Source organism: Felis catus, chromosome D2 (assembly GCF_018350175.1).
Source record: "Felis catus isolate Fca126 chromosome D2, F.catus_Fca126_mat1.0, whole genome shotgun sequence".
NCBI classification, from domain to species: domain Eukaryota; kingdom Metazoa; phylum Chordata; class Mammalia; order Carnivora; family Felidae; genus Felis; species Felis catus.
Genome location: NC_058378.1, coordinates 62,700,939 through 62,724,006, shown reverse-complemented (window position 1 = coordinate 62,724,006; position 23,068 = coordinate 62,700,939). Strand labels below are relative to the sequence as shown.

Genomic DNA, 23,068 nt, shown 5'->3' with positions numbered 1-23,068 from the left:
CCTGGACAAATGGAGTGGAGCATGTCCAGTTATGCCTGCCTGACATCCTGCCAAGTGTCAGACTGGAGTTTGATCTCAGTTACATGGGGTGACTGAAAACCCTCCCCAAAAGGGAATTCATATCAAGTAATGAGGTCCACCAAAGGCACTTGCAAGGAGAGTAGAAACCCCAGTTCACACTTAAACTGCTGGTCTTCCCAGAAAAGGATGTGTTTAATACTTCGGGTGTCAGAGGCAAGATGGAACTCTCTTTTCACGTCAAAAGAGCCTGGTGCTAGGATATCTCCCTCCACTTTGAAACCAATGATGAAGGACGCTTCCAGAAACTTCCATCATCCCACTCATCCCTCACCCTGGCTTTTATGTAGAGCATCTTCTTTTATTGCCTTCAGGAATGGGGGTGGGGGGGGTAGTTGAAGAAACCAGCCTGGTAATGTTGCAGAAGCTAGTTTCCCAGTTTCTCTTAGAGGGCTTGTTTCCTTAGAGTCTCTCAAAGAGAGGGCCATGTTAACATACTTCCCCTCTTCCCTCAGAGCAGCACAGATCTGATACTCAGTGAAGCCTTTCTCACTAATACTGCCTACACAGCATGGTCAGAAGAGGCAGGTCCAGCCCAGGAGCTAAAGAGGCAGTCCCCCTCTCCACTAGAAAGAAAGGACAGGATGGGGTCCCTGCACCCACGTGTGTTGCCTCGTCCTTTCTTGGACAGTTAAGACTGGCCAAGAACACAACCAACAAGCATCCCGTGGGCTCTTTGTGGACTGCCTGAATCTCATTGCTGTCACTAAGGGCTCCAAGGCCAACTGGTCCATTCCCCAGGTGCTTCTGCCCCTCGTTCAACTATGAGCCATTTGCCCAGGGGGCACAGGGCTAGACTTGCCCCCTCACTTCCTCTGCTGCACAACAGCATTGAAGACAGGCAGATGTAACTACCATTTGCAAAAAAAGTGTGGCCGTTCTCAAATTCCATCTTCAGGAGACAAGTCCACACACACAAAAAAACGATCCTTCAAGTAAAAGCAGAGACATAAGAAACGCTTTAGGCATTGTGAATTTATACCGTCCAAATGTGGCAGTAATATAGTCATAGATAATGTGAGGACAGCACCTCCTCCTTCTCCCAGAGATACATTTACTTCCACACATCCTGTTCATCCTCCTCACTGAGTGTGAACATGAACGAACACACACACACACACACACACACACACACACTTCCTCATTATCAAACTAAAATGAAGTTGAGAGTCACACTCCCTGCCGTCAGAGAATTACCTCTCTCTCCCCCTCTCCCCCTCTCCCTCTGGAGATTTCCAAGTCTTCAATCACCCAGCCCTGACAAGGCCTGCTGTGCCCACCCCCTATGCCCAGAGTTGCACACTCCGAAGCTACGGGGGTCTTCACCGGAGGCAGATGAAGCCAGACACCGCGCCGCTGGGGAGTCGGACCGCGCAAATCCTTCCAACCCAGCATCCGTACCCAGGCTGGGCTGCGCGTGTCATGGAGAACCAGGAAACCTGTTTTGGGCAGCGTGGACATGCTGCACTCTGCGGACTCCCCGCTTTCCTGTTCCTTCTCACCCCTGTGACACCCTAGAGCCCCTTTAAAATAAGACGAAAATTTCCCAGGAAATCTTTAATGCCAGCCGTAAAGAGAGGCATGAAGGGGAGGGGAGGAGCTTTCCCATCAAATGAGTTCCCCAAAGCTGCCTATACAGACATTCATCACCCTCCAGACTCTGCCCAACGCCGGGTTCTGATTTTATCCGGAGAGCCAGAGAAGCGGAAAGGATTTTTCCCAAACTGGCTGAAAGTGGGGGCCGTGGACAGGAGGGGAGAGGGGGTAGATCGCGGGAAGCCGCCCCCCATCCACCGGAGAGCGCGTCCCCCTCCGTTTCCTGGCTGGGCCGCAAGGCGCTGGGCCCGGGCGGGCGGCGGGGATCGGGAGCCCCTCCGAGCGCGCTCTGTGGGTTGCAGCAGCTGCCCGGGGCCGCTCGAGCTCCAAGCCCGACGCAGGGCCGTCAGCGCCCGGGCCGCTGGAGTGGAAACTCAAGGGCGCCACCTGTCGGTGCCGCTGCTCTCAGGGGAACCTGGCAGCGGGGAGAAAGGGGTGGAGAGGTGCGCTGAAAGCACCGGGTCCCAACTCCACTCCGGGGGCCGATTGTGATGCGGGACGCAGCAGCCGAGGCGAGTGTTTTGCTCAGAGACTTAGGTGTGCCTGTGCATGCGTAAGGGTGAGGGGTGCGGAAAGGGTGTTGAATTTCACTGCACGCTTTAAACTTTTTTACTGCCTCTCCTATAGCTTTCCAGGCAGCTGCCTGGGTTTTGGAGGGGGACTCTGTGACGTGAAGGCCGGGGCTTGGGTGGACTCGGTGCAGCCCCCTCGCCGGGGCTGGGAGAAAGTGCGCCTGGAGCGGAGAGCAGCGGCCCCAAGACCGGCAGGGGTCTGGGAGGGAGTCTGAGTGGCCTCCAGCTCCCGGGTTCCTTTTCGCGTGACTGGAGGGGGGAGGCTCGGCAGTTGCAGGAATCCGTCAGTCTGCCCAGCGGGTCCTTCGCCAATTCAGACCTCGTCCTCACGAATTCAAGCGCCCGACGGGAAAACTGACTCTCCAAGCCGTTTACCAGGGAAAGGGACCACAGATCCATCCCCTGCTCATCTTTAAGACACTTCTTTCCCTCCTCCCTTCCCTCCGGGCTGCCCCAAATCTAGGGTCTCCAGCAAACAAACGTACACACCATCTTACAACAAACTCCGCTAACCTGTTGGGGGCGTGGGGGAAGCCGAATGAACCTGTTCTCTCTACAAGCCAGGGCGCCCCCGCCTCTGCCTCGACCCTCCAGCAACTATCTGTCCCTCGTTCCCGCCCCCCCCCCCTTCTGCCCTGCTGTCAGGAGACAGCGGTCCAGCGGGTACTCACGCTGCTGTTGTGTCCGGACCAGTGCACCATGGCTTGATTGTGGGCCGAGTCCCCGGTCAGCGCGAACGAGGTGCTGGGCAGCCGGAGCTCCTCGGCCGCCGCCCCCCCGGCCCGCGGCGCCTTCACCTCCTCCCGGAGACCCTTGGCCGGAGGGCGGCTTCCTTTGGCACCATCGGACAAGGCAGAGGCCCGGGCGTCCCCGCGTTCCAGGGCACTGGGGGGCTGCGCCCGGCGACTCCTCCTCGCGCCGGCAGGCTTGCCCGGAGCCGGGGTGCCTTGTCCCCACCGCGCGCCTGCAGGCGACGGTCCCCCGCCTTCTCCCTGCTTCTTTCCGCCGCTGCCGCCGCCTGGCTGGGACAGCGGCTCCGGGCCGGGCCGGCGCCCCAGTGCGGCGCCTCTCCGCGCCGTCGCCAGCTCCTCTGGCCACTGGCTTGCCACTGCCCGCGGGAAGAGAGGAAGCAGCGCCGGCGGCCGCGACGCAGGGGCCTCGGGGCGCCCGGGACCGCCCGTCGCGCCCCAAGTGATCTCGGCGCCGGCCAGGACCCACGTCGACAGGAGCAGGAGCCCCGTCCGGGCGAGAGGCGCCCCGGGCCAGCCTGCGGGGCGCTCGGTGCGCGCTGCCTCCATCCCGCTGCGGCTGCCGCGGCTCGGGCTGCCGAGAGTGTGGCGCCCGCCGAGGTGCGGGTCCGGCGCGGGGGGTGTGCGCGCGCCGGCGAGCCAGCGAGCGAGTGTGTGTCGGGGGGAGTGGGGAGGGGGCGGCCGGGAAGGAGGTGGCTCGGGCTGGCGCGCCTCGCGGGTCCTCTCCACTCTTCCCTCCTCGCTCTCGACCGCTCGCTCTCTCGAAAGGGCGATTCCAAAACCCAAGAAAAATTAATATATGCCCCCTCGGTGCTTTTTCCCCCTTAAAATAAGATACCTCACAATCTTCCTCACCGAGCTCCTCCAGAAATTTTGTTAAAAGGGGTGTTCAAAGGTAATGAGAAAAATCCTCTTTTAAAATATGAAAATCAAGCCGGATCCAGGAGGAGGGGCTGGCGACGGACCCCAATCCAGAGTCTCTCCGAAACCCAGCCTCCAACCTGCTCCCGCCGAAGAGTTCGGAGTCGCTTCTGGCCGCCTTTAGGGGGTTACTCTTCGGGCCTGTTGTGGGGGGCGGGGGGTGGCGTGCAGGGAGGATGTTGGGGGGGGGGGTCTCGAGGGAGGGGGAGGAGGAGGAAGAGGAGGAGGAGTAAAGTGTTTTCAGCGCCAACTGTTCGGGTTCGGAAGCCAAGGGGCAGACCGGAGCCTTCGCGTGCGGAGGCGGCGCGCGGAAGCAGAGCGCGGGATGGACCCGGGACTCCGCTCGCGGCTCCCGGGCCCGCCCCTCCCACCGCCCCCCGCCCCTCGCGGCCTGCGCCTCCGCCCGGTGCGGGGGCACGGGGACTGCGTGCGTGCGCGTGCGTGCGCGCAGGCGGGAGAGGGTGAGGCGAGGGGTGCGCCGGGGGCTGACGGGCTAGCGGGCGGGCGCCGCGGGGTGGGGGCACCTGGCGGAGCACAGGGCTGGCTCGGTGTGCGGGGGCGCGCGCCTCCGTGCGTGCGCGTTTGCACGCATTTGTGTGCGTGTCAGTGTGAGCCGTGGGGTGTGGGGCGGGGAGGGGTCCGCTCGGACCGTGGGCGCTCTCGGATCACGCGCGGGCTATGTTTGCATTTCCTGAGCCTGCGAGTCTTCAGAAAGGCAATATTGAGAGCGAGGCAGGCCGCCCTGGACAGCCCCCTCCTCCTGGCGCCCCGCGCACCCATGCTCCCCCACAGCCGGCGGACGGAACCTGGTGATTCATTAAGCCTCCTGGAAGGCGAGGGGAGAGATCCAGGAGGAGCCGGCGGCGGGGTCAGGTGTTTGCCGGCTCTCCCCCCTCCACGGTTCTCTTTCTCGGGACCCCTGGTCGGAGCTGAGGAAAGACAGTGGAGACCGTTCGCTCCCACGGGGGGATCCAGCCCCCATCTTCTAGCCTGGGATTGAGGTCGCTCACTCTTCCTAGATTCGTTTCTGAGCCGGCTCAGTTGTTCCTTCGAAGTGTAGGCTGCCAGTGAGAGGGCCCTCGGCCCAGCCCAGCGCCGGCCTACCAGGCCCCCCCTGGACCCCGCTGCAGAAGCGCAGCCTGAGCGCGTGGGACGCAGTCCGGGTTAGGGCCCGTGGAGCCCCCTAGGAAAAGGGAGACTTCGGAGAGAGGGAAGCTAAACTTGAACGAGGAGGAGATGTGGTTTACAGGCCCGGGCACGTAGTGCAGCCCACCGCCTCCGCGAAGCCCCCCGTGATTTCTAGGGGTTGGAAAGGCGAGCAGCGCAGAGCTGGAGGAGGGGTTGTTAAGAAAGGAATAGGATGAAGGGAGGGGGCTTGGAGAGCGTGGCCGCCTCCAGGCCCTTCCCCTCCTCCTCGGGATTAGAGGAAGAGTTCCTTTGTGGGTGATGTTTAAAGCACAGCCAGAGGGAGGGAAACGCCGGAAGAGGGAAGAGGAGAAATGTGGGGCGAAGGGACAAGAAGGGAACGGAGGGGAAGAGAGAAAGGGGAAAGGGAGAAGAGAGGAGAAATGGGATGGAGGAGGAAAGGCGAGATAACGGTGCGAAAGGAAAGGCCAGAGAAAAGAAGAGGCGAAAGCGCCAGCTAAGGGCCAAGAGGGATGGAGGAGGCAGAGGTGGCCTGGGAATCAGCCGGTCACAGAGGGCGGCAACCGGCGGTATCCGGGAGCCCCCACCCTGGCGAACAGGCTTTTCCAACCGGAGCTAAACTGGAAATTGGGAACCCAGGAGACTGGGCTGGAGAGCCAAGTCGATGACAACGTCCAGCCCAGGATGAGGCGTGTCTTGGACTCCAGGGGTTTCCAAAGACCGTTGGCAGCGGAACGCCCCAAAAAAGTTGCAGCGCGGAAGGCTGAGGTGGGCGCGGGATCCGGCGCTGGACGCGAGCCGGCCATTCGCAGGTTCCCAGCGCCCCTGCCGGGGAAAGCCGGGCGCTGCAGCCCGAGCCAAGCTCGGGGTGCAGGAAGGATGCGAGGCCTCTCTTCTGCTTGGACTGTGGGCAGAGGTGCTAGTTGCCAGAGTAGAAGTGATCTTGGCTTTCAGGCTGGCCTCCCGGAGTGGACGTTCACAGAGCCCGGGGGCGGGGCGGGGCGGGGGGGGGGGGAGCTGGGGGTAGGCCTCCCAAGTCCAGACCCACAGGGGGAGGTATGCTGTCCAATCCCCAAAGTTCCCGTGCAGTACTCCATGGCGCGGGGGGGGGGGGGGGGGGGGGGGGCAGGGGCAGTTGTCTGCAAGAGCAATGCTGGAAACTCCCTGCTCCCACTCCCATCTGACCTGACCTGAACGTAGCCCGTGGAAAGGTCGGATCCTCGAGGGGGACTCTGGGAGATGTGGCTATTAAGTGTTTGGGGGAAAAAAGGGATAAAAGCCTCTAGCAGATGTGATAATTTCACACGTCTCCTGTCCACATTCATCCTCTTGGCCTTGCTCTAGCAGTTATTGGCCCCCATTTTATCTTCAGGCTCTGCCTCCTTCACCCTTTGCCTAACAACCCTTGTCCTCGGCCCTGTGCCCACTCTCCCTCTGCAGCCTCCGAGTCCCCACCAACCTTCTAGAGTTCAGCCTCTTCACAGTTCTCTCTTGTACCTGTAGTCCCCTTCCTTACCTGCCGCTCTCTACTGGACTTTCTGCAAGCGGACATTTGTCTTCAGGTGACTCATCAAAGGCTTACTCCCAGCAAACACCTCCTGGTGGCTTCCTTGATACAGCCTGGTCAACAGCTTCCACTTCCTGCATTTGTAGTGTTCCATCTGGAAAGATCTCCCTTGGTCTATGTGGTACCAGGGTCTCCTGGGCCCTCCCTGACCAGCCTCAGTCAAGCTCATCAGCCTCTCTTCTCCTGTCCACAAATTAAATTCTGAGCCCTAAACCTCCATCAACACCCCGTTCTCTATGCTTCATGCTCACTCCCCCCTCCCTGTGTGAGTGAGCTCAACCCTCTCACCCATTTCTGTGCCTCAGCTGTCACCTCTTGCTTGTTGACTCCTGAATCGACAAGCCCACTCTGATCTCTCTTGAGCTTCACATCTGAGTTCCCCACTGCTCCAGACACGTGGAGGTCCACACTGAAACCCATATGCATCAAGTTCTAAAAACCATCCTCCTTATCTTCTCTGTCACCCAGACTAGATACTTAACGGGCAACCTTGTCTCCTCCCTCTTTCTCATCCCCACATCCAGAAAAATCATTGTCAAGTCCTCTTTTAAATTCTTTTAAGTTAGTTTATTTTGAGAGAGAGAGAGAGAAAGCACAAGTGGAGGAGGGGCAGAGAGAGAAAGGAGAAAGAGAGAATCCCAAGCAGGTTCTGCACCACCAGCATGCAGGCCCACACAGGGCTTGAACCCACCAAGCCACTAACCAGGAGTTCCTGACCCAAGCTGAAGTTAGATGCTCAACCAACTGAGCCACCCAGGTGCCCTGTCAAATCCTGTTTTAAAAGCCTTTTCACCTGTTGTCTCCTGTTTATTCCCAGAGTCACTGCCTTAGATCTGACCCTCATCCTCCCTCATCTAGGGTTTTTCTGTAACTTCCTATCTTCTCTTGGTCTTCAGTTCTTTCCTTCCCCAACCCAGACTCCACACCAGCCTGTCCAATAAAAGTATAAATTTAAATTTTTCTAGTAGCCTCATGAAAAATCAAAAAGAAATGAATGAAATTAATTATAATAATATGCCTCCTTAAATATATGCAAAATATCTTCATTTTAGCTCATTAAATAAAAATTATTGAGGTATTTTTACATGTTTTTGCACTAAGTATTCAAGATCCAGTGTATATTGTACACTTACATCTCAACTCAGACTGACTCCATTTCAAGGCTCATAACCACATGTGGCCGGTGGCTACAGTTTTAGACAGCACAGTTCCATAGTTGCCTTTTAAAACATAAGGGAGATCAGTCATGGAATGCCCTCCTCAAAACTCTGCATCACCAGCCATTGTCCATAAAGTCCAAACTTCTCAAAATAGTATGAAGGCTCCATGTACTGCCTTCCCTCCTTGAACTTTCTTACCATATTCCTTAAGTCTTCATCTGCCCTCTGCCACAGTTTCCATCAGGGTCTGCTCTCACTGCCAGTTCTCCCGTGAAGTCTGCCCCCACTATACCATACTACCTGACACTGTCCATTATCGTCACCACTACCACCCCCATCATCACCATCTCCAAATTTTTGTCTCCCTGCTGTAAGATGGGAGCTGTCCAACATCTATCTGGAATTGGAAAGACAGGTGAGGGTTAGATGGACTCCAATCTCCCTTGCTGGCATAATGCTCAGTTCAGCTGGAAAAGTCATGTTGGGAGCCAAGACTAGCCCTCACCCAGGTACAATGGGGAGAGCAAAGAAGGCCCTACTGAGAATGCATTTTCCCTCCAGGCTTCTGTCCCTGTTGCAAACAATGGAAAAAGCACACTGTATGCTGTAAATTATCCATGAGATTACACGACTGCCACCCTAATGTGACTTCTTTCACGTTTTTTTTAAAAAATTTTTAATGTTTATTATTGAGAGACAGAGACAGAATGTGAGCATGGGAGGGGCAGAGAGAGGGGGAAACACAGAATCCGAAGCAGGTTCCAGGCTCTGAGCTGTCAGCACAGAGCCTGACCAGGGCTCCAACTCACAAACCGTGAGATCATGACCCGAGGCGAAGTCAGACGCCCAACCAACTGAGCCACCCAGGCACCCCTCACGTTTTATTTTTTTAATCATCACGGTGAAATAACACTTTGGGACACTATTCTTCCTGACATTAAAAATGCATTCTTATTCATATCCTCTCTATCTCCCCCTTTCTTTCTCTCCCCACCCCAAACCCTTAATATTTTAATAGATCTTGCCATCAACACCCATGGCCAGCACATATGGAGAAGCATTCCAATTAAGCCTGTTTCTCATATTTTATAACATGTTCAGCACTCCTCATATGAGGATCTAAAGACATATTCCTCATAAAACTTAGAGCCGGAAAAAGTGGCTTTCTCCTGTGAAACTGACATCCTTTTTTAAAGGCGTTCTTAAAGTGGCTTTGTCTTCTCACTTTGTCTTCCTCTTGTCTCGACAGTCAAGCTGAGTACCAGGTTCACTTGCTCCAACTGTCTTCAGAACAAGATCTTTATCCTCTGCTCCCCTTTTACTAAATACTGTTTGTTTTTGTTGTTTGATACTCTTCAGTCTTACAATAGCTGTGCGGTGTTGATAAGCCACTTCACATCCTTTTTGGAACTAAATAGGAAATTAATTAATCGATTAACATCAAAACAGCAGTGCACATTGTAACTCTGAATTTCTACAGAGGTAAATGATTATAAAACAACCCATGAAATGCAGATGAAAGTAGTCAGAAGACCACTGGAATCAGGACTTCCTACCACTGTGTGTCCACGAAGGCAAGAAGCGTCTGGTTTGCTCCACGCTATAACCTCAGCACCTGGCCCCATCTGTGACAGCACTGAGCCTCGACAACTGTGCAATCACGAGTGAAACAGATGAGTTTAAATAATAACACTTCTGCTGCAACTTCCAGTCCTCTGTTCTTTTTAGCATATGTATAGTTTCTAAAGAGGCAAAAGCTCTATGATTTGATGCTCTTCCCTATCACAGGTGACCATCTGCCCAGCATAGTTGCACGTAGTGACATTACAAAGCTTGGCCATTGTTAAAAATAAAAGCAAAGCAAAACGAAAAGAAGAAGAAGCTTGGTCATAAAGTCACCAAAGATGTTATGGTGAAGAAAAGCGGAAGAAGAAAGAAGGAGCAGAAAAGAACAGCATGAACACTGACATTTAATAAGGGCTTTAAGTCCCACTCTGTGTCTTCTATGCCATTGCTTTACTTATTTCTGCCAGAGTAGGTTTCTTTGGTTCCAATCGGTAGACTGAGAAACGAAAATGTATGTGGTGAAGCAGTGATGACAAAAGCGATTCCATTGGCATTAATGAGTGTTCACACACCCCGAGCACTAACTTGGGACCCGATGTGTGGTAATGATCCATCATCGTTCTAGCAGAGCGATTAAGAACCCAAACGTTGGAGCTAAATTACCTGTATCCAAATGCCTACCATACCAACCCCAGCTGTGTGACCTTGGACAAATTCTTAACCTGTCTGTGGTTCTATTCCTCATCTGTAAATGGGGATGGTGAAAGTATCATACAGAGTCATAGTAAAGATTAAATAATTAATGCACATAAAAGCAGTTGAATGAAGTGTAGCACAGATAAATTGCTAAAGGTAAATTTCGCTGTAAAGGTTCTTACTCTTCTTAATGGTCCCGTGGAGGTCAGCACTTTGGCCCATTTTATAGCTGAGGAAATCTTGATTCAGAGAGGTTGGATTGCACAGCTTGTGAGTGACAGAATTCAGGGTTTGAATCCAGATCTATATGACATTAGAGCTAAGTTCTTACACAGCGGTTTATAGCATCTTCCTCTAGATCACACAACAGGCCTTAGGCAATATTTACATTCAGGTCTCCTTGGCTCTAACGCCAGCGTTCTTTCTGCAGTGCCCCCTGTCTCCCCACACAAGGACACACCATGAGGACTGACGCTGGTAGCTGATCAGGCACATGGTTCCTGCAACATGCCTAGCAGTTGAGTAGAGGTTGCTGATTTAGTTGTTGACATTCTTATCTTTAAATGACACCTCTAGAAAGGAAGAGAAAATTATGCTCAATGAATTCCAGGCCTGTGTTCAAGTAGCAAGTTCAGGCTGAAGAAGACAAGTCAACAACAGAAACATAACAACCTCCAGGAAAAGAACACACTTGTTAAGCTGCTGAAAGCCATCACCAACATTGTCAACATCTGCCCCCTACTCATGTCCCCAAAAACAAAAGCATCGACCTAATGAGGTGGGTGCAATGGGAAAGAAGGTTGGAGGAAACAGGTTTTTGTTTTACTCTTCTCCCTGACGACTCTAACAGCAATGCTACGTTCCTAGAGATAAGGTGGTCTCTTCAAGACAACGTGGGAAATGAAAGCATCCAGTTGAAACCCTTAATGTTGGTAAGAGGGTGGGCCAGGAGGACACACTGATGAGCCTGGGAAGAGGCAGCTTGAGCAGTAGAAGGGGAACCCGTAGATAGTGGTATCTCAGAAGCAAGGGAAACGACTGTTTCATAATTGTTCAGAGTCATAGCATTGAGGTCAACCAACAAGGCCATTGCCTCGAGATGATTTACTCTTTAATTCTGCAGTCTCACCTTGGGGAATAAAAGTTTTGACTTCTCATGAAGGAAATCCAGGCATCATGGAGCAGATGGAGCACATTTGGTGGCAGGGGGTGGGTGGGTGTAGAGGGAGATTAGAGAGGAGAGGTAAAGAGGTCTAGTAATGATTTATTCAGTGCTTATATGCCAGGCACTATTCAGAGATTATGTCATTGGATCCTAAAAAACAAGAAAAAAAAAAAAAACTTTGAGATAGGAACTGCTGATATCTCCATTTTACAGATGGGGAAGCAGATGTGCATTTAATCTTCCCAGAGTCCTGAGAGGTCGGCAGGCCAGGTCAGTATCTGTATTTATAGATGGAGTCCCTGGTGCTCAGAGAACTTGGTGGAGGGGGATGGGGTGCAGATTTCCTGAGTCCAAGTTTGGATACAAGACAAGCAAGAATGAGGAGCCTGGGTGGAGAAAGAGGGGGCAAGGATTAGCTTCTAGATGGGTAAGAAAAGCCAAGTAAAGACAGAGTTGAAGCTCCGAAGAAGCATCCCGCTGAGGACAAGATGGACACCCCCAAGAAGAGCCGGAGGCCATTTAGCTACAGCCAGAGGAGAAGATGTATCATGGATGCTCTGTGGCCCTCCCACCCCCGCACTTGGACCATGACTCTTTCACCCATCCACACTCAGAATCAGGAGCATCACGGGGGACCTAAGAGAGCTGGAAGTTCTTGGGAAATTGTTCAAGCGTAGCAAAGAAGAGCAAAGCAAGGAACTAAATATAGCCTGAAAACAAACATGTGGTTTACACCCAAGTTCAGCATCAGGAAGGCAGAAGGAAGGGAGAGTGCTACTCGGGTCACAGGAACCAGAGCCCAGATGAGGCTTCTCCCACCAAAAACCATGCAGGGATTTCCCCGAGCTCCTGGGAGCACCCTGGGTGCTCCTGCTCCCTCAAGGACAGGCTCTCTCCTGCTGTGGGGTTTTTGCCTGTGTTGCCTTTCCCCTCCCTACCTGCCTGATTCATTCTCAATCTTTCTTCAGATCTTGGGTCTAGCTTCATTTCCCTATGGGAGCCTCCCCCGACCTCAGGACCCCTGCCCCATTATTAGGGTGACCAGTGCCCCAATTTAGGACTCCTTTTTCAGCCTAATTAATAATAGCACCTTCTTTCACTCTCAAAGTGTCCCAGTTTGAGCAATAAATTATATGGTCACACCCTACCTATTACATGTTCTCCTGAGACTAAATATCTTTTCCTCAAAGCATTATTACAGTTGAATTTTTATGTGTTTATATAGAGATTTAATTAATGACTCCTCCAAAGTACTATAAACCTTAGCAGCAAAGGGTTCATAACTATTTTTTATTAAACTTTTAATTTTGAGGTAATTGTAGATTCACATGCAGTTGTAACAAATAACACAAAGATGGGGCGCCTGGGTGGCTCAGTCAGCTAAGTGTCTGACTTTGGCTCAGGCCATGATCTCATGGTTCATGAGTTGGACCACTGCATTGGGCTCTCTGCTGTCAGCACAGAGACCTCTTCAGATCCTCTGTCCCCCTCTCTCTCTCTGCCCATTCCCTGCTTGTGTTCTGTCTCTCAAAAATAAATAAACATTAAAAAAAAATTTTTTTAAGGGAGCCTAGGTGGCTTAGTCGGTTAAGCATCAGACCTCAGCTCAGGTATCTCATTGTTCGTGGTTCAAGCCCCACACCAGGGTCTGTGTGCTGACAGCTTGGAGTCTGGGACCTGCTTCAGATTCTGTGTCTCCCTCTCCTCTCTTTCCCCCATTCTCCACTTGTGCTCTGTCTCTCTCTTTCTCAAAAAAAGTTTTAAAAAATTGTAAAGAAATAACACAAAGACATCCCATGTACCCTTTACCCAGTACGTGCCCCCTGCCCCCTCACCCCCCGGCAAAGGTAACATCTTACAGAATTACAATACCATATCAACAGTATGTTGACATTGAAACAGTCACATTTCGGGACATTTCCATCACCTCAAGGATCTTCATGTTGTCATTTTTATAGCCACACCCACTTTCATCCTGTCTCCAACCTCTCCTTAACCCCTGGCAATCACTAATCTGTTCTCCATTACTGTAACTTTATCATGTCAAGAATGTTATAAGTGGAATCATATAGTATATAACCCATCAGGATTGGCTTTTCTCACTCAACCTGATTCTCTGGAGATTGATCCAGCTTGTAACTTGTATCAACAGTTACTCTTTTTTATTGCTATGTTATATTCCATAGAATGGATGTACCACTGTCTGTTTAACCCATTGAAGGACATTTGAATTGTTTCCAGTTTGGGACTATAATGAATAAAACTTCCATACACATACAGGTTTTTCTGTGAATGTAAGTTTTTATCTTCCTGGGATAAATGCCTAGGAGTGCCATTGCTTGGTTCCATAGTAGTTGCATATTTCGTATTTAACAAATTGCTACACTGTTTTTAAGTGGCTGTACTGTTTTACATTCCCACCAGCAATGTGTGAATGATCCAATTTCTCTGAATCCCCTCCAGCATTTAGTGTTATCAATATTTTTTTATTTTAGTCAATTTGGTAGATACATAATAAAATATCATTGTGGCTTTAATTTGCATTTCCCTGATGGCTAAGGACATTGAACATCTTTTTTTTTCTATTTTTCCTACATTTATGTTTATTAAAAACTGACATAAACAAACAAAACCTGTACAAGAATATCCCAAATCACATATCACTTTGAAACAGTAATCCTGAGAGACATTATTGCCTAGGGCCCCCTCTTCCTCTACCTGGACCACTTCCTCTTCCTCTTCCTCTTCCTCTTCCTCTTCCTCTTCCTCTTCCTTGGCCTCAGCTTCTTCTGGCAACAGCTCCCCTTAGATTTCACCCTTGGCTCAACATCCATGAGTAGTGTATCCAGAGGAAAGCCATCTGGCAGAATAAAATATCGAATATTTTTTTCTTTGAATACTCATTGTTTTCAGTTGTACCTGTTCTTCAAGGTCATTTTGACAGTTTTAAGATGCATGTTCATGCTGATATTTACACCTGTGATTGTTCCATGGACCTATGTTCCATTTTTTTAATTCAATGATTATGGTTTTGTGACTCAATTTCATCAAAAGTCTCAGGAGTTTCATCCTAGCAACACCATCACTCTTTCAATCAGATAGTGCACAAAACCCAACAACCCGGGTCCCAAAGACTATGAGTATGAATGACTGGAAACTGAACATTTGCCAACTGTGTGTCCAGTTAGGTGAAATATCTCTTCAAGTCTTAGATCCATTTTCTCATTGGGTTGGTTTGTTTCTCTGCTGAGTTTTAAGAGTTCTTTCTGTATTCTAGATACTGGTTCTTGTTGACTACATGGTTTCAAAATATCTTTTCTCAGTCTGTAGCATGTCTTTGCATCCTCTTAACAGGATTGCCCACAGAGCAGAATTTTTAAATTGTGATGAAGTCCAGTTTATCAATTTTTTTAATGAATCGTGTTTTTGGTGTCATTAACACTTTTTGCCTAGCACTGAATCTCGAAGATCTTTTTTTATAAGTGTTATAGTTTACATTTTGCACTTACCCCATGATCCATTTTTATTTCATTTTTTGTATAAAGTATGAAACAAGTTCACTTTTATGGCTATAGATGTCCAGTTGCTCCAGCACCATTTGTTGAAAAACTATCTTTCCTCCATTGAATTGCTTTTGTGCCTTCATCAAAAATAAGTTGGGGGGCACTTGGGTGGCTCAGTCAGTTGAGCATCTGACTCTTGATTTCCGCTCAGGTCATGATCTCATGGGTTCGTGGGTTTGAGCCCCACATCAGGCTCTGTGCTGACAATGCAGAGCCTGCTTGGGATTCTCTTTTTCCCCTCTCTCTTCCCCTCCGCTGCTCACTCTCTCTGTCTCTCAAAATAAATAAACTTAAAAAAAAATAATAAGTTGGGCCTATTAGTCTATGTCTGAGTTCTCTGTTCTGTGCCAGTGATCCATCAAATGTGCCTATTCCTCTGCCAAAACCATACAGATTTCATTATTGTTGTTATATATTAAGTCTTGAAATCAGGTAGATTGATTTCTTCTACTTTATTCCTCTTTTCAAAATTGTTTTAGCTACTTTAATACTTTTGATAAGAAGGCTTTGCCTTTTGGTACAAATTTTAGAATACTCTTATCCCTATTTAAAAAATCTTGCTGCAATTTTGATAGAAATTATATTGAACCCATACATCAGTTTGGGGAGAACTTTTTACTATGTTGAGTCTTCCAATTCATGAACACAGTAGGTCTTTTGATTATTTGTATTGTCTTTGATTTTTTTGTCCGTATTTTATAGTTTTTAGCACATAATTCCCATATATGTTTTGTTAGATTTTCACATAAGTATTTCATTTTTTGAGTGAATAAAAATGGTATTATATTTTAAATTTTGGTATCCATGAACTAATTACTAGCACATAGAAATACAGTTGATTTTTTTATGTTTACCTTGTATCCTGTGACCTTGGTGAACTCATTTACTCTAGGATTATTTTTGTAAATTCCTTGGCATTTTCTATGTAAACAATTGTGTCTTTTGCAATCAGCAACAGTTTTGTTTCTTCCTTTCCAGTCCGTGTGCCATTTTTTTTTCTTGCCTTACTGCACCAGTTTGAACTTCCAGTTGAATTCAACTGTATTGAATAAAAATGATAAGAGTGGACATCCTTGCCTTGTTGCTAATCTTGGAGGAAAAGATTCAGTATTTCACCATTCTCTACTGGTTTTTTATAGTACTCTTTATCCATAAAGTTTCCCTCTATTCTTATTATCCTGAGTTTTTATCATAAATAGGTGTTAAATTTGAAATGCTTTTTCTGCATCAATTGATACGATCAGTTGATTTTTCTCCTTTAGCCTATTAATGTGGATTGATGTTCTTACATTAAACCAATTTTGCATCCCAGCAATAAACCCCATTTTTTCATGGTATAAAATTCATTTTATATGTTGCTGGATTTTATTTGCTAATATTTTGTTACCGATTGTTGTGTCTATATTTACGAATGATATCGGACTGTGGGTTTGTTTGTTGTTTTGTTTGTTTGTTTTTGGACTGTATGGTTTTGGTATCAGGGTAATATTAACTTCATAAAATGAATTAGGAAGTGTTCCCTCCTCTTCTATTATTTGGAAAAGAGTATGTAGAATTGGTTTTAATTCTTTAAACCTGATAGAATTTTCCAGTAAAACCATCTGGGCCTGGAAATTTATTTGGGGGAGTTTCTGAAATTATGAATTCAATTTCCTTAATAGTTACAGAGTTTTTCAAACAATCTATTTCATAAGTTGTGGTGGTTGGTATCTCTCAAAAATTTGCTCCATTTTGAGTTGTCAAATTTGTGTGCATAGAATTGTTAGTAGTATTTTTTTATTATCCTTTGATGTTTGCAGAATCAGTAGTGATATTCTCCCTTTCTGATATTGCTAACTTCTTTCTTTTTACTGTGTCAGTCTTCCTAGAAGTTTGTCAATTTTATTGCCCTTTTCAAAGAAACAGCTCTTGGTTTCACTGATTTTCTTCTATCTTCTTCTGTTTTCAGTCTCAATGACTTCTGCTATTTTCTTTATTATTCCCTTCTTTCTGCTTGCATTGGGTTTATTTTGCTCTTCTTTTCCTAGGTTCTTAAAGTGGAAGGTTAAATTACTGACTTGAGGCTTTTCTACTTCCCTAATATGTGCATTTGGTGCTATAAACTGCCCTCTCTGCATTACTCTAGCTGTATTCCACAAATCTTGATATGTTGTGGTTTTATTTTCATTAAATTCATTATTCTTTTTATTTCTCTTGAGACATCTTATTTGATCCATGGATTATTTGGGAGTATGATCTTTTATTTTCATGTTTTTGGGAGATCTTTCTATTATCTTTCTATTATTGATTTCTAGTGTGATTCCATTATGGTGAGAGTACACATTCTATATGATTTCAATTTTTAAAAAATATTAAAATATTAAATAATTTTATTAAAATATAAAACTATAAAAATATTAATGTTTGGCTCCAGAGAGTCCATTCTGCTAGTCTAACCTCATTGACCTCAGCTACAGCAATTTCTTACTTAACCACATCTCCAAAGGCAAGGGAATTCAAAGCAAAAATGGACTATTGGGACCTCATCAAGATAAAAAGCTTCTGCACAGCAAAGGAAACAATCAACAAAACTAAAAGGCAACCAACAGAATGGGAAAAGATATTTGCAAATGACATATCAGACAAAGGGCTAGTATCCAAAATCTATAAAGAACTCACCAAACTCTACACCCAAAAAACAAATAATCCAGTGAAGAAATGCGCAGAAAACATGAATAGACACTTCTCTAAAGAAGACATCCAGATGGCCAACAGGCACATGAAAAGATGCTCAACATCACTCCTCATCAGGGAAATACAAATCAAAACCACACTCAGATATCACCTCACGCAGTCAGAGTGGCCAAAATGAACAAATCAGGAGACTATCGATGCTGGAGAGGATGTGGAGAAACGGGAACCCTCTTGCACTGTTGGTAGGAATGCAAACTGGTGCAGCTGCTCTGGAAAACAGTGTGGAGGTTCCTCAAAAAATTAAAAATAGATCTACCCTATGACCCAGCAATAGCACTGCTAGGAATTTACCCAAAGGATACAGGAGTGCTGATGTGTAGGGGCACTTGTACCGCAATGTTTATAGCAGGACTTTCAACAACAGCCAAATTATGGAAAGAGCCTAAATGTCCATCAATTGATGAATGGATAAAGAAGATGTGGTTTATATACACAATGGAATACTACTTGGCAATGAGAAAGAATGAAATATGACCTTTTGTAGCAATGTGGATGGAACTGGAGAGTGTTATGCTAAGTGAAACAAGTCATAGAGAGAAAGACAGATACCCTATGTTTTCACTCTTGTGTGGATCCTGAGAAACTTAACAGAAGACCATGGGGGAGGGGAAGGAAAAAAAAAAGTAGAGAGGGAGGGAGCCAAACCATAAGAGACTCTTAAAAACTGAGAATAAACTGAGGGTTGATGGGGGGTGGGAGGGAGGGGAGGGTGGGTGATGGGCATTGCGGAGGGCACCTGTTGGGATGAGCACTGGGTGTTGTATGGAAACAAACTTGACAATAAATTTCATATTTAAAAAAATATTAATGTTTGTTTTATAGCCCAGGATATGGCCTGTCTTATCTATGTTCTGTTTTTACTTGAAAACAATATATATTCTACTGTGGAGTTTTCTATAAATATTGGCTAGATCTCATTGGTTGATGGTGTTGTTTAGTTTTTCTATGTTCTTGCTGAGTTTCTATCTAGTTCTATCAATTGGACAATTGAAATGAGTGCTGAATTCTCTAATTGTGCACATGTCTATTTCTCTCTTCAGTTCTGTCAGTTTGTGCTTCATACATTTTGCAGCTTTATTGTTTGATATTTACACATTTAAGATTGCTGTATCTTCCTGACAGACTGACCCTTTTGTCATTACATAATGTCTCTGTCTCTGATAATTTTCTTAGTCCTGAAGTTTACTATATCTGACATTAATATAGCTAGTCCTGCTCTCTTTTGATTAATGTTTTCAAGATATATCTTTTCCATCCTTTCATAGTTATATTTTAAGTACGCTTCTTGTAGACAGCATATATTTGGGTCATGTTTGTTAATCCTCGCTGCCTAACTGCCTTCTCTTTTGTATATTTCAATCATTTACAGGTCCTGTAATTAGTGATATATTAGTGCTTAACCCTGCCATTTTATTTTTTGTTTTCTGTTTGTTCTGTTTTTAATTTATCTGTCTGGTTTTCCCTGCCTTCCTGTGAGTTACCTGAACATTTTTTAAGTTCCAGTTTGATTTCATCTATAACATTTTTGAATATATCTCTGTACAACTTTTTTAGTGCTTGCTGTAGGTATTGCATTAAACATACACAATTTATCATAGCCTGTAGGTTTTTCTTTTTACCAGTGTGAGTGAAGTATAAAAATCTTATTTTTTCTTTATGTCCCTTTACCTTCCCCTATTTATAATTGCCTTAAATATTTCGTATACATACATTTAGAACTATATGGAACAGTGTTATAATTGTTGCTTCAACCACTAAAAATTTTTAGAAAACTCAAGAGAAAAAGGAAAGTCAATTTTATTTACCAAGATTTTAGCTTCCCACATTCTTTCTTCATTCCTGATGTTTCAAAGATCCTTCCTTTATCATTTCCTTCCTTTCTTTTTTAGGCTATCTCCTGTTGTCAGTCATTCATTTAGGGTAGGTCTGCTGGTGACAAGACCTGTTAGTTTTTCTTCATCTGAGAATGTCTTCATTTCCCCTTCATTCTTGAAGGATATTTTCACTGGCTGTGGGATTCTGAGTTGATATTTCTTTATTTTCAGCATTGGAAATGCTGAAAATATTTTGAAAAATGTTGTGTCACTTATTTCTGACCTCCATAGTTTCCGATGAGAAATACATCGTCATTTGAATTGTTTTCCCTTTAGGTAATGTGTGTCATTTCTCTCTTGCTGCTTTCAAGATTTTTCTTTGTCTCTAGTTTTCAGAAGTTTGATTGTAATGCATCTTGCTGTAGATTTCTTTCTTTCTTTCTTTCTTTCTTTCTTTCTTTCTTTCTTTCTTTCTGCTTGAGGCTCACTCAGCTTCTTGGATATGTAGGTATGTCTTTTGACAAATTTGAGAAGTTTTCAGCCATTATCTCCTTCAGCACTTTTCTATCCTTGTCTTTTTTCTCCTCTCCTTCTTTGAGTCCCAGGACATGAATGTTAGATCTTTTGTTATAGTCCCACAAACCCCTGAGACTTTGTTCTTTCTTATTTTTTCAATCTATTTTCTGTTGTTCAGATTGGGTCATTTCTACTTTTGTACTTTCAAGTTAAATTATTGTTTTCTGTCCCTTTATTCTGCTGTTGAATTGATCCTTTGGGATTTTTATTCTTGGTTATTATGTTTTTCAATTCTAGAACTTCCACTTGGTTCTTCTTTTTATCTTTCATTTCCTTGCTGAAACTTGCTATACTTCCATTTGTTTCCAGCTTGTTTTTAATTGATTGTTGAAGTATTTTTTTATAATAACAGCTTTAAAATCTTTATCAGGTAATTCTAACTTATCTGTCATCTCTATGCTGGCATCAGTAGATGAGATTTTCTTTTTACATTCAGTATGAGACTTCCTGGTTCTTATTGTGGGTATTATGTTTTGGGACTCTGGATCTTAACTTGCTTCTGATATAGCCCTGACAGAGGAACAGGAGAGGGTGCCACCTTGGTACTGCCAGGAGGAGTATAAATTCATACTCCCTACTTAGCCTCCATTGACACCTGGGGGACAGGGCTGGGCAAAGGTGGGAGTTTCCCGTTCCTCCCAAGCCTTCACTGATACCTCTCTGGCTGGAAGGTATAGGAATTTGCTTCATTACTATTTCCCATGTGGCTTCCACTGATACAAAAGCATGGGTAAGGGGGCTGGCTTCATTACCACTGGGCACTGGGTGGATGTGAGGCCACAGATTTTTCTGTAGTGTTTAGCTAGAGTTAAGTTGTTATTGTCTAAAAGTTCCTATCTTGCCAAACTGCCCCTTTTCTAGTTCTTTGGCTAGGGACAACAGGATTTGCATTGTCTGTGCCCATGGGTATTTCCAAGTTGCTGGCTTCTTCATCTCTGAGTCTGGGATTCATGAGGCAAAAACAAACAAACAAGCAAACAAATAAACCCCAAAAACCAAGAACCAAAAACAAAAGCAGAGAACTCACGTGTCATTCCTTGGTTCCCCAAATATCTTACTGACCTGCCATCTTCTTTCCACCTTTCAGAGTCTTCTTATGTTTGTTCTACACACAATGCTTAAGGGGATTTGTTGTACACAGCAGCAGGAGGTGTAAGGAAAAGTTCATCTACTCCATCTTCTCAGAAGCTGATCACACCTACTTTTGTTCATCATTATATCTTCAACACAAAACTCAGTTCCTAGCATCTTGTAGTAGAGCCTATAATAACTTGTTTAATGATTGTACGAATACAAATACATCCACATTGTCTGAAGTTTAAGTAAGCCCCTCCCACATGTAAGCTTCTGGTGGGTCTACACTCTCCCAGGCTGTAAAAGAACCTCTTTAAGAAGTAAGCGACCTTTCGTTTTCTGCAGTAAGCACATCCCTAAAGGGTGATGTGTCTGTAAAACTGAGATAATCATAGAACCAACCTTATAGGTTATGGTAAAGATTAAATAAGGAATCCGCATTAATGCCTCTGTCAAACTGTAAGCTCTCAATAAATACTATCATTGTGTGAAGAACGGAATTTTTGTCAGATTGCATTTTTTTTACTGATTTGCCTTATCATTTTAGAGGTGATGTCATTTCATTTCTGATTCATTTTCAACCTGACAGTGGTCCCCAATGCTTAGTTTCTCAGCCTCCCTCCCAGCCTTTGTGATACGCCATGGGTAATCTACAGATGGATGGATCCTCATTGCAGCCAAGGGGCTTTAGAATTCATTGAATTCTGGTGTTCCTTCTTCTGTCCAGCCCTTACATCACCCCCTAATTGTTCCATTTTATAACCTCACATATTGGTGTTTCTAAATCCTGCATGTTTGGAGTTGAGCACAATTAGCTCCTCACATGCCACCCTTTATAAAAGCTTTCCATTGGGTCATCATAGGTGGCACAGTTATAATAATACCCAGTTTTACTGTCGATGACAATAATAACAATGGTCGCTGCTTATGGAGCATTGATTATATCCCAGGACCTTTTTTTTTAGAGCTTTGCCAGCATTTTCTCAATTAATCCTCATGAAAGAACGGGAATATAAGCTGTCTTCCCATCTTCACTTTTAAAATGAGAAAACTAAGGTTCAGAGAGTTAAATAATTTGCCTAAGGTTATAGGGCCACTAGGTGTTGGAGCCAGCACTCCAGCCCAAGCCTGCCCGAGGCCCAGACCAAGTGCTCTTGCTTGGGAAGCGGGGCCACCTTCTCTAGCAACAACCACCATCGCACAAATCAATGATGTTTCCCTAGAGGTTCGCTTTTCCAGAGGTAAAGCAGTTTAAATCCTGAACAAACCTGACTCATAGAAATAAAAAATTCAAACAGGCTAACAGGAGGAGGTGTGAGTTCTGCTTAATTGACCCAGTATAATTATTTCCATTGAATTGCTCTATACCTACGGATGGGTATTTACTGAGCAGACTGGCCCAGTGGTTCACTTCGGCACCTGCTTTGGTATGGAACAAGTTAATTGCATGGAAAGTTCTCATCTAAATCACTGAGCTCCTTATTCCCACCATTGCCAAAAATACACATGCACGTGTGAGCATACGCACGCACACACATACACACACACACACACACACACACACACACACACACACACAGAGTGTCTGGTGCCAAAAGGATTTTTCTAGAACATGGACTTGCTCTTTAGCCCAGATGCTGCTTCCGAATGACACAGCTCAGCCCACTTTGAGGTTTTCAGTAGCAGTTATCCAAAAGAACTACAACAGGGCCCTCTGCACTGCAGAGAGAAGAGACCAGTGAGCAGTATGGCCTCTGGACCCCCCCCCAAACCAAAGACATCCCCCCTTCCCCACCACCAAACCAGCAATATGATGCAGGGAAAATGTGCTTGGCCAAAGTTGCCTTTTTTCCTCTTTGTAAACACAGGGAGAAGATAAATTACAGCTTCTGTTAGTAACATAATTACTTTAATTAAAATTTAGGAGGTTGGAAAAGCCAATTCTGAATGTCAGATTTCCAGTGATGTGTGTTAAGCCAGGGAGAATAGAAATACAGCCCTGTAAATAACTAGTATATTATAACTGGAGCAGTGTGTGCTATATTCACTTAGGAGTTGGAACAGCAATTAGATGATAACCAGGATTTTGTTC

General features: G+C 46.0%; 1 protein-coding gene and 1 long non-coding RNA gene across 3 annotated transcripts in view; both read right to left on the bottom strand.

The window, feature by feature from the left end:
* SORCS3 (sortilin related VPS10 domain containing receptor 3) overlaps positions 1 to 4,265 on the bottom strand; it is a 597,794-nt gene extending 593,529 nt beyond the window's left edge. Inside the window, exon 1 of one of the 2 annotated variants that reach the window (XM_023240898.2) lies at positions 2,918 to 4,264. In XM_023240898.2, coding sequence (XP_023096666.1) covers positions 2,918 to 3,544 — 627 coding nt within the window. In that variant the 5' untranslated portion in view covers positions 3,545 to 4,264. Of the gene's footprint in view, positions 1 to 2,917 lie in introns of both variants that reach the window. The other variant, XR_006587279.1, reaches the window with a different exon arrangement.
* Positions 4,266 to 8,855: 4,590 nt separating this feature from the next.
* Positions 8,856 to 12,564, bottom strand: LOC123380899. Its single transcript, XR_006587278.1, has 2 exons — positions 10,234 to 12,564; positions 8,856 to 9,199 (listed from the first exon to the last, which is right to left on the bottom strand). It is a non-coding gene; the product is annotated as an uncharacterized LOC123380899 (long non-coding RNA).
* Between the last annotated feature and the right edge of the window lie 10,504 nt (positions 12,565 to 23,068).